Source organism: Otolemur garnettii, unplaced genomic scaffold, assembly GCF_000181295.1.
Source record: "Otolemur garnettii isolate 467f Iridium unplaced genomic scaffold, OtoGar3 scaffold00171, whole genome shotgun sequence".
NCBI lineage: Eukaryota > Metazoa > Chordata > Mammalia > Primates > Galagidae > Otolemur > Otolemur garnettii.
This window is the reverse complement of record NW_003852566.1, coordinates 2795116-2807155: the sequence shown is the minus strand read 5'-3', so window position 1 is coordinate 2807155 and position 12040 is coordinate 2795116. Positions and strand designations below refer to the sequence as shown.

At 44.7% G+C, this 12040-nt stretch overlaps 1 protein-coding gene across 3 annotated transcripts in view; it reads left to right on the top strand.

Annotated features, from left to right (window-relative positions):
• The window catches only part of CRMP1 (collapsin response mediator protein 1), a 100477-nt gene that overhangs the window by 41480 nt on the left and 46957 nt on the right, over positions 1-12040 (top strand). For all 3 annotated transcript variants that reach the window (XM_003800192.2, XM_012811638.2, XM_003800193.2), the window contains exons 5-6: positions 9098-9159; positions 10010-10090. In XM_003800192.2, coding sequence (XP_003800240.1) covers positions 9098-9159; positions 10010-10090 — 143 coding nt within the window. The remainder of the gene's footprint in view (positions 1-9097; positions 9160-10009; positions 10091-12040) is intronic.

Genomic DNA, 12040 nt, shown 5'->3' with positions numbered 1-12040 from the left:
CCAGTGACCCGGGCAGTGCGGGAGTCTCTCCAGTGACCCGGGCAGTGTGGGCATCTCTCCAGCATGCTGCCGTCAGCTCTTTAGGCATCTGCCCATCATAGGATTGCTGTATCACACGGCAGTTCTATTTGGAAATTTTGAGGACCTGCCGCACTGTCCACAATGGCTATGCTGATTTACATTTCCACCAGCGTTTCCCTTTTCTCCACATCTTTGTCAGCGCTTCTTATCTTTTAAAGGTGGGATTTTAATTTTTTTTTTTTTTTTTTGAGACAGAGCCTCAAGCTGTCACCCTGGGTAGAGTACTGTGACATCACAGCTCACAATAACCTCCAACTCCTGGGCTTGAGTGATTCTCTTATCTCAGCCTCCCAAGTAGCTGGGACCACAGGTGCCCGCCACAGCGTCCGGCTATTTTTTGGTTGCAGCCGTCATTGTTGTTCTGTGGGCCTGGGCTGGATTTGAACCCGCCAGCTCAGGTGTATGTGGCTGGTACCTTAGCCGCTTGAGCCACAGGCACTGAGCGTAAATGTGAGATTTTGAAAAAGCCATCAGCCTAGATGCTCACAGCAGGCTCACATTATCTGCGGATGAACCCCAGCTTGCCCACCTGGCTTCCCAGGGCCCTGTCTACCTCTCCAAACCCACTCATGCCAGGGGTGCCCAGCACCCCAGCCATCCTGTGCCTCCTGGTTTCCCATCTGACTCTCAGGACTGTGTGAGTGCCATTCCCCTTCTGGAACATTCTCTCTGCCTTTTCTTAGTGATTCTTGTTTGTGGCTAAGCTACACTGTTCTTGGTAGCCTTCTTTGATGAGCCTGTCCAGGTTTAAGCCTTCTGCACTTCTGTTAACAGAGGGTTTATGATACTGGGTTGTTTGCTGATGTCCCTAACCCATCCCAGAGGGCAGGGACTTTTAGTCTGACTCACGATGGTATGGCCAGCACCTGCACGCCAGAGACATACAACAAAGACCAGCTGATTGATTTCCTGAAAGATGCTCTTTTAACTAGAGTGCAGTGATGTCATCATAGCTCACTGCAACCTCAAACGCCTGGGCTCAAGCAATCCTCATGCCTCAGTCTCCCAAGGACCTGGGACTACAGGTACACACCACCACACCTGGCTCATTTTTTATAGAGATTGGGGGTCTCGCTTTTTGTTCAGGCTGATCTCAAATTTCTGGCCTCAAGAAATCCTCTTGCCTCAGCCTCCCAAAATGTTAGGATTACAAACAATCCCTGAGTTACAAATATCTGACTTATGTATGATTTGTACTTATGGAGGCTATTATAGGCAATAGGTAAGTGTACTTATTCCAACTTACATATACATTCAACTTAAGAACAAACCTACGGAATGGATCTTGTTCATAATCTGGGGACGGTCTGCACAGGCCTGAGCCACTGCACCAGGGCGGGCTCCCTTAGTCCCTTCCGTACCCTTCCTGTTGTCTGCACAGAGTAAGCTGTCGGTGAATGTTTAGGACATGAGTAAGGAAGTTAGAAAAGGAAAAGAGAAGAAAGGGGGGAAGGAGCAGCATGCCCAGTGCACGTTCATCTCTAAGTCAGAAGGGCTTGCTCAGAAACCTCGATGGTCATCCTGATTCTACCATGAAATCAAGCCCAGGACATTTTGGGAGGTGGGAAGCCAACTTAGCACATGTTCAGGACAAAGCCCTCTTTTCAGAGATGGGGAAATTGAAACACAGAGAGGTGCAATAACTTATTCAGTGACAGACAGCACCCAGGCCTGCACTCAGCTCTCCCTGGCAGGGCTGCAGGGTCACCGTTGGTATCTGTGGGATCTGTAAACAGGCGCCTTCCCTGTGTAGGTCAGGTTGAAGGACACACACCAACCCCCATCAGGGCACAGGCCTGGCAGGTGAGGCTCAGCTGGACCGCAGCCTACTTGGTGTTGCTTTGCCAGGAGCCCTTGCATAGGACGTAGCTCCACACTGTCCCAAGTGGCCACCCAGCCCCAGCCTTCCTGCTGCTGGGTGGTCTGATGGTGTATATAGGCTGCTGAACCAACAGGTCCCTATTGCCTTTTTCAAGGACAAGCTCAGCCCTGGCAATGTGAGATCTGATATCAGGTGCTCAAATTTATCTGTAGACCACTCAATTCTTGACTTATTTTAGCAATCTCCAGGTACAAGAGAAAATTATTCTAGGCTAGTTCCAAGGCTCTATGTGGACTAGGCAGAGAACGACTACCCCTCAGGGTGGGATTTATTGTAATGAGCCCCATGATGGCTCAGCCATAGGCCCCAACCTTATTAATAATAATAATTATGGGTTTTGTTGGATGTCAGCAGCACTTTAGTCTCAAAATAGAAGCTTTAATTTATAAACCACTGAAAGTGGAGCAAAAGCATGCTGCAGTGAAGAGGAAAGGAGCTCACACTGGCCGTGTGCTCCTGCAGGAAAGGCCCTTGGTTGTTTTTCTAGAACAGTAGTGCAAAGCGATATATGAAGGATACTATTTCCTTTTTCACCTGGACTTCTGGATCTTTCTTCCAGAACTCTCCCTGTTGCTTTATCACACTGCCTTGTGTATGAGCTGGCCTTCGCTGCCTGCCACGATAACAGCATCCTGTTGGTTGGCAGGTTTGGCAAGGCTCACTTGAGGGCTCATTGTGACATCTGGGCCTTAGCTAGGATGGCTGGTGGTAGTGAGGAGGCACTCAGAGAATGGCCTTTTTTATCCTCCAGTGGCTCTGTGGGACTTCTTCCTGTAGTGGTGAACCCAGAAGCAGAAAGACCTCTTGAGGCTTAAGCTTGGAACTCATACACCTCATTTCAATTGCATCCTATTGGCCAAATCCAGCCCAGGTTCAAGAGTTGGGGAAGAAAGTCTGCATTTCTTGGCAGGAGGAACCTCAAAGAGTATGCGACCGTTTTAATGTACTAGAGTGCTTCATTCTAGCCACAAATACTTAGGGAACTACAGGTACCCACCACAATGCCTGGCTAATTTTTCTATTTTTAGTAGAGACCAGGTCTCACTCTTGTATTCCTTCCACGTGCAGAATACTCACTTTCTCCCTTCAATGTAAAAGCTTTGTCCAATTACAGCATAATGTTCTAAGTCTAGTGTCACATTATCAGCATTGACATAGGACACAAATGACATAGGGCACAGGTCATGGCCTCTCCTGATCCCAACCTGAACTAAAGAGGTTTTAAGTGATGTGCGCTTACTACATGCAGCTAATATTGATGCTGATACCAGATTTTTGACTTTAGATTTCCAGGCTCTTGGTCTCAATGAATCGATGGACCACAGGATGGAAGTAGTTAGGTTTTATTTACAGAGGTATGATTATAGCTCTTACAAAGAGCCAAACCTTGCAGAACAGGATAAGATAGGTTTCATAGTGTCACAGCTCTTACAAAGAGCCAAACCTCCTTGTAGAGCAGGATGTGAGTGTTACAGCTCTTACAAAGAGCCAAACTTCCTTGCAGAACAGGATCCAAGTGTTACAACTCTTCCTCTTCTGTTCTTTCTCCTTCAGTGGTCTGAGATGATCTGCTGAAGTCTTGCTCTTCTGCTCTCTCTCTCTCTCTCAGGTCAGTGACGATCTGCCCCCTAGGCTCTCTGCTCAGCGGTTTATATAGGGGCAGTTATCCAATGAGCTGAGAGCTTAGCTGATTGGTCTATAAAATAGACCAGTCAGGAGCAGGATTGAAAATGGACCAATCAGGGATGCACTGGAGGAATCGCCAGTGTTTTCCCCTGATCTGCCCATCTTTTTTGTTACTGGAGCCTCTGGTTTTGTTACTCCAGCCTGCTGGTTTCTGTGCCAGCTGTCACCAAGGCAGAGCCAACAAGTCTTCTAGCGCTGCTCTACTAGAGCCTCTGGTAGGGGGAGGGAAGCTCCCCACCGCTTGCTCCAACCTGCTGGTTCCTCTGCTGGCTGCTGCCATCAAGACAGAGGTGGCAGGTCCCCAAGCCCCACTCGGCTGAGCTGGCTGGGCTGCCACTTTTCCGGTTCATTGTGGGACAGCGACGGGATAACCGCAGTAAACACTCTCATCTAAAAGGAGAGAAGATGGGTGGTGCCTAGTCCTGACTCCCTAACAGCTCTGGAAGATAGCTGGGCACGCGTCACCAGATCCACTACTCGGGAAGTAAGGATGCTTCCTCATCAAGCCCTGTCTTTCTCTCTGGGAGCAGTGCCCAACCAAGTTCAGGGATTGGCACTCTCCAACATACAGCTATGAGCCAAATCTGGCCTGTGGCTTGTTTGTTCATTGCCTTTGATCTAAGAAATGTTCTTAAAAAAAAATTCTTAAAGCCTTTAAGAAATGAAACAAACAAAACCAGCAAAGAACAATGTATTAGAGACTGTATGTGGCCCCAAAAACCTGAAACATTTGCTAATCTACTTCTTTACCCCAAAGCGTCCTGCACTAGGCCATTGTTTTATACAGCTCAGGTTCCATTCTCTGAGCTCTTGGTTTGACATTTTGAGACTTAGTTTCCTTTTCTCCTCCCCAAAGGCCCTTATTTGGAGCTAAGTAACTTCCTCAACATTTTCCCACCCTTAGAAAGTTGCCAGGCCAGAAGCTCCTCTTCATTTTGAACTATCTCTTTCAGGCAGAGACAGTACAACTTACTTAACAATCCCTGTGGGTTTTCGACGTATCAGACTCTAGTCTACCCTCCTGAGAAGACTGCTTTGAGACACGTGTATTTTAGGGGACTGTCAGTATACTTTGTGAGGACGCCTTCAAGATTCCTAGAAGCTCTTCTGTCTAGCTAAGGAGATTTTAGTGGGCACCAACTTTGCTTTTCCTGAGGTCATAGCAGAGTTACAGATGCATGCTTAATGTGATCTTTTCTCTGGGGCTATTTTTTACTTTGAGGTTTTTTGTAGGTAGTCAAGAGCTGAAATGAGAAACAATTTTATTTTTCAATCCAGCTAATCATGAGCTTCCTATATGTCTGCTAAATAATGTTTGCAAGCTGAACACTTCCTTCTTTACCTCTTTCTCAGTTCCTTTTTCATCTCTCAATTCCTTTTTTATCTCTTATTCTTGTACCTCATCAAATACACCTTACAGAAGCCAGCTGGTTCTGTCAGCATTCATGGAAATCATCTCAGCTGGATTTGCGAGTTCACTGGGTACATTTCTCTTCCAAGCTACCACAAATAACTTTCTCTAATTATTTTGCTACTACCTAATATGAGTCATCCATTTTACAGTCTCTGTGAATAGTTCATTTGCTGTCTTCCAGCTTTTGCTAACAGATTCCTCACCTCTCTTCCCATACCTACTTAACAGTCAATCCCAAACTGAGTGGTATCTATTTTAGGTTTTGGCCACTGCAGCACCATCCTCTAGGTACTAATTTCTTCATTAATTAGCCTTTGCCGTGTAAAATAAAAACCACTAAGAAATCTGCTGGAAACAGCAACTGTTAACAGCACAGTGAATACCATCTCACATCCATTGGGGTGATTACTATACAAACAAAAACCAAACCATAAAAGAACAAGAGGAGGGGATGGAGCCCTTGTGCACTGCTCCTGTGGAAGGCAGTGGGTGGCTTCTCAAGTAATGAAAGATAGAATTGCCTGTGATCCAGCAATCCCACTTCTGGGTACATACCCCACAGGGCTGAGAGCAGGGGCTGCACACTTATGCTCACAGTAGCATTGTCTGCAATCGCCAAAGAATGGAGGAATCCTAGTGTCTACCAAGAGGTGAATAGATAAACAAAGTGTGGCGTCTACATACGATGGGATATTTATTATTCAGTCTTTAAAAAGAAGGAAAGTCTTAGACTTGCTACCATGAGGATGAACACACGGAGGGCACTATACTAAGTGAAATAAGCCAATGACAAAGGACAAATGTTAAATGATTCCATTTATGTGAGATACCTAGAGAGGTCAACTTCATAGAGACAGAAAGTTGAATGGTGGTTGTTAGGGGTTGGGGAGTTAGCATTTAATGAGGACAGACTTTTCAGTTTTGCAAAATGAAAAAGTCTGGTTACTTAATGCTCTTACTGCTTATCTGTACACTTAAATATGGTTAAGATGAGCCTGGCGTGGTGGCTCATGCCTGTAATCCTAGCTCTCTGGAAAGCCGATTTGGGCATATTGTTTGAGCTCAGGAATTTGAGACCAGCCTGAGTAAGAATGAGACCTAGTCTCTACTAAAAATAGAAAAATTAGCCAGGCATTGTGGTGGATACCTTTAGTTCCAACTATTTGGGAAGCTAAGACATGAGGATTGCTTGAGCCCAAGAATTTGAGGTTGCTGTGAGCTATGATGATGCCACAGCACTCAACCTCAGGGTGGCGGCAGAGTGAGAGTCTGTCTCAAAAGAAACCAAAAAAACCTTAAGATGGTAAATTTTGTGTTAATGTATATCCATCCAGTATAGCTGTCAGCATCCTTGTGCTTGACTGCAAACCACACAGTCCCTCCAGAACTGGGCGAAGCCAAAGGAACCAGATTTGCATTAGCAACAGAGATGTGTATCTAAGCTCCCACGTGGGTCTCTTCACCCACACTCATCTGTTTTTCTCTCTGAGCCAGCTCAGTTCTCTTACCCTAAGCCTGTCTTCTCTACTGCATTGGTCCTTGTGATGGGATGCCACAGCTCACCTTGTTTCTGGGTGTCCATCTCTGCTTTAGAGATCAGCCATGGGTTCGTTGGAATCTCTTGGACTCGGTTCCTCATCCTGGTTCAGCTTAACGTCTGTCAGGGGCCAGCCCTGGACAGTGGTCCGTGGTCACATTGTATGAACATGCCTGTTTCCAAGGTCACTAGGTAGATGGAGAAGAGGGAAGTTGCTAGAAAAGTTACGAAAGTTATGAAAACTGAAGGGTATTGCTATTATTTTTGGAGACAGAGTCTCTGTTACCCAAGCTAGTGTGCCGTGGCATCAGCCTAGCTCAACACACCCTCTAACTCCTGGACTGTCTCAGCTTCCCGACAGGTAGACAACCCAGTGAGTGTTTCCTACAATCCTTTGGAACTGGTGTTCCATGGAACCTCCTTGGAAGTGAGGTGTGATGATTGCCTTTGTGAATCTGAGAGGTTTTTATGACTGTCAGGGCCTGTTGCATTTCCTGGGGCTCTATTGCTGGTAGTAGAATTATCAGACCAAAAATCTGAAAACATTTATAACTCTTGATATGTATTGCTGAATTTGTTTTCTAAGCAATTGCAAATTGTGCCAATTTGTGTCTTATTTTGAGGCACATTCACTAGCATTGGATGACAGATTTTAAAAATATGGCATAATATGGAGGTTTTAATTTTAATTACTTTGATTGCAGACAAGACCAAATCTTATCTTTATTAGCTATTTGCTTTTTCTTAAAACTGTCTAACTATAGTGCTTGCCTTTGTTGTTTTTTGCTTCTTGGCTTTTATTTTAATCTTTTAAATATAAAATAGAACACAGATAACAGAAAACCACACAAACCAAATGTATGACTTGAGGAATTATTATGAGGTTACCCAATTCAGGCAAGAAATGGAAAATTGCTAGCCATCCCTACATGCTCTTTCTTGGGCCCTGTTCCAATCACAGTTCTGTCCTTCTCCTCAAAGTAACCACTGATTGATTTTCTTTAAGTAGGATTTTTTTAAAAATCCCTTGTTAAATTTGTTGCAGATATGTTAATACTGTTGGTTGTTTGCTTTTTATTTTGAGTTTTTAAAAATGAACTTACAGAAGGTTTCCATTGACAACAAGTCAAATCTATCATGATTTTTCCTTTTCACTTCTAGTTCAAGATGACTTTATACTGTTCCCTCCTTCCTGGCAGCCAGTTATAGGGTATATTTATTAATTCTACCTCTTTTTTTTTTCATAATTCATTATCTAATTCCTAGGGAATTTTCATTTTGTTCTTTTAAAATTTCTTGTTGTGGAAGTTTATTTGGTTTATATATTCTTCCTTGGCCCTTTAAAAAATAATGAAACAGTTTTAAGGCTATGAATTTACCTCTCAGTATGGCTTTACCTGGTTTCCCACTGATATTTGTTCTGTGTCTATAAATGAGTTTTGGCTTTTGTATTTAAGGAATAAAAGGTTTATCTTTACAAGGAATTATAATACCTATTAATTGTTATATTTATTTTAAGTCTACTTGATTAATTAGAGACCAATAATTATGTGTTAATTTCTAAACACAATTTTTTAAAAAAACTTCTGATCTTTTGGGAAAGGAAAATTTTATTGCCATAGTTGTCTACAAAAAAAATATTTTTTGGCTTGTTGTCAGTATTACTTAGTGTAAAAATATCTGAATCTCATTTAATACTTTTGCCTTACATTTTTTTTTTTGATTATCCAAACATTTCCTGAGTCCATCAGGAAATATTACTTGCATACTACATGTTATGGATGTTCAAGACAAAATAATATGCAAGACATAGTCTCTGTCCTCAAACAACTTCAAGGTGAATGAGGGAAATGTCTACCCCTCCCATCCCCTACTGCCCCAGTCCTACTCATTCTAGCTCCACACATCTGCTGGGTGCCTTCAGTGTCCTCCCAGCTGCCTCCACTTCTCCTTGCCTTTCTGCATGGCCATCCTCCACCCAGCTTCCAGGATGTTCTTCTTGCCACAGAGGACTCTGACCATGCCACTCCTTTCTTTAAAGCACATGCTTTGCTAGGTAGAGGTGACAGGTGTACAACATTATGAGAGTACTAAATGCCATGGACTTGGGCGGTTTAAACTGGTTGTGATGGGGAATTTTATGTTCTATGTATTGTACCACAATTTTTACAGAATGGGATAAGGAAAGCCCACTCATCAGGATGCTTCCTAGGAACTGTGTAACTCTTCTTCCTTATCATTTTCAGTTGGAGAGTCTCCTCGTCTTCTTCCCTCCCTTTTCCTTCCTCTCCTTCACCTTCAAATTCAGCTTAGTTGTAACCTCCTGGAAGCTTCTGTGACTCTAGCCAACAGCTCCAGACTGGGTTAGGTGCCACTGAATTCTGATGGCACCTTTTCTCCTGGGTCTACTGCTTTGCACTGCGATCCTTGGTTTACTGAAAAGTCATGCTTGTTTATTCTCAAGCATGTTATTCTGTCTCCTTTTATCTTGTAACAGGCGTCAATTCCTTCCAAGTCTACATGGCCTATAAGGATCTCTACCAAATGTCTGACAGCCAGGTAGGTCCCCATCCTCTTCTCCTATCCCATGGGACTGGGCCAGCATTGCCAGTGGAGGCAGCACAGCGTAGGGGAGTGTGAGAATGTCAGGAGGTGCTATGGGTTCAAGTCCCAGTTCTGGCACAGAATTGCCGTGTGACCTTGTGTCAGTCATTGCCTCTCCTGGACTTTTGTTCCTTTCTTACTATGTGAACCCTGTGGAGTAGGGGACCCCTGGCATGGTGGCTGCCCAACCGGCTTGTCTTCAGCATCATCTGGGGTTCAGCTTCTTAGAGCATATTGCACATGTCAGGAGCCTATACTTCTGGAAAGCCCTGAAGTTGGTTCTGGGCTCAAGCAGGGCTGGGATCCATGTTATTTACTCTGACATGGAGGTAGAGCCCCCCCTTTTCCTCATACCAACCACAGGACATTAGGCCGGTCACCTCCTGTCTCAGTTTTCTCATCTGTAAAGTGTAAGACCTCTGGCCCTGCTACCATCAGACAGGTGTTATGAAGATGCAGAACTCTAAGGAAGGTGATGCTATGAGTTGTGCCCCACTGGTAGAGGCTGCCACTTACAGGGCACCTGGCCTTATTATAACATGGGTCTCCTAGCATCTTTTTTTTTTTTTATCATTTCCTTGCTGAGTGTAACCATATTCCCATGAGACCAGAGCAGTTCTGCCTTGCCCTCTGCCTCCTGCTTTTGGGTCTGGAAGATGTCAGAGCCAAGGGAAGATCTTTCCTTCTGATTTGTAGAACAACACTTTCCAGTGATGTGAACAGAGCAGCCATTCTGCCTCTGCCTTGGTAAATGGTGGGCTGTGATGTTTTTATTTCACACTGATCCCTGCTTATCTCTTCTTAGCTCTATGAAGCCTTCACCTTCCTTAAAGGGCTGGGAGCTGTAATTTTGGTCCATGCAGAAAATGGAGATTTGATAGCTCAGGTGAGTGGTACGAATTTCCTCACCTTTCACCTCTGTCTGCTTCTAGGGCTTTGGTAGTGAAGTGACTAGGCCTGGAAGTGAGTGTCAAGTCAGATACGCACCACTGGAGGCCACGTGGTCTCTAGAATCTCAGTCTTCTCACCTGTGCAACAGGGATAACACGACCACCCTGTGAACCTTGAAGGGTTTACATGAAAGACAAATGAGACTCTGAATGAAAATGTTTTGCAAACCTGGGGAACACTAGAGGCAGTGCACACAGAGGCTGGTGTTGCTGCTTGTGCTTAGGAATTGGGACTGGGCATGATGGGCAGAGCTGGGGCTCAGAGCAGGTGTTCCCACCCAGCCTCCTCCTTCCCATGTGACCTTATGCAAGGAACTTTATCCCACACAGACTCATTTTTCATCCAGAAACACCTAGCTGGCACTATTGTTGTGAGGATTAAAGGATATCATGTGTTAAGGTTTGAAGGTGTTCCCTAAAAGTTCTCGTGTTGAAAACTTAATCCTTAGGTTGATTTGTTAATAGTGTTTGGAGGTGGGACCTTGGGAGGTAATTAGGGTTAGATGGGGTTATGAGGGTAGAGCCTGTGTGATGGGATTGGTGGGTTTATAAGGAGAAGAGGAGAGACCTGCACTCCTGCTCTCTTGCCATGTGATGACCCAGCAGGAAGGCCCTCAGCACATCCTGGCACCTTGGTATTGGACTTTCCATTCCCCAGAACCATGAGAAATAAATTTCTGTCTAATTACCCAGTGTGTTATAACATGAGAAAGTGGACTGAGACGTCATGTATGTGAGGTTCAGCATCTGACACATAATAGACTGCAACTGTGCAAATGTTTGGACAGGATGAGACACCAGCACAGACTGATCATTCTGGCCGTGCAGTAGAGAATTTGATGGGACAAGAATACAGTCAGGGTGAATAGCCAGTTTCTACGCCAGCAATTCTCATCAGAAATGAAGAGAGGAACTAAAAGAGATGGAAGAGGTGAGAGAGAGAGAAAGGAAAGCCCCACTATGGGACTCATGGACAGATTGGGTGGGAAGAGGAGGAGGAAGTCAGGATGGCCTCTGGGTCTCCAATGCAGAGGCCTGGATTGATCACAGTCCCACAAATCAAGATGGGTCAGAGAGGAAGGATCAGACAATAAAAGTAGTGAAGGCCAGGCAGGATGTGAAGGACTGTGGAGACTGATACAACTTCTTCGTGAGGGAATATAATTACCCCCATAAAGTAGACAGAGAAGGGTCAGATGTGAATAATTTGCTCACCGTCACATGGGGCAGTAGAGCTGGGATGTCATGCAGTTCCACCTGGTTCCAAAGCCCAGGAAGAGCAGCATGATGGTTAGATACTTGAGATCTGAAACTTTACCCTTATTATGGCTCAGTTTTATGTTTCTTATCTGTGTGCTTGCAGTTATTTATAAAACTGAAATTCTTCTAAAGTAAAAAACAAACAAACAGTGCCTCACTTTTGTCATGTGGTAGAATTTTGTTCATTGGTAACAAGTCACTGCATCCAGCCCTCACTCAGAACAGGGAATCGTACCAGGCAGGAGCACCAGGAAGCGAGGGTCACTGGGGTCGTCTCCAAACTGCCCACCAGAATGTCTTCAGGCCCCCATTATTGAAAGTCCTGTTCTCATGTAGAATATAACCATCCATCCTGCTGTTCTCCAAAATCTCATCTCATGACAGCATTAGCTCCGAGTCTGGAATTTCATCATCGTTCTTCCTATAGCATCTGCTTTCCCCGTGGCTGCAGGTGACAGTGTTGCTAAGTTTTCTGCTCCTACACAGCTGGGATACCCTCCTTGTTCCCTGTTGCACAGTCCTCATTTCTCCAGACATCATTGCCAGTGCCCTCACAGGCTATTTCTAGTAATACCATGTTTCCCTGAAAATAAGACCTACCCCCAAAATAAGCCCTAGCAGGATTT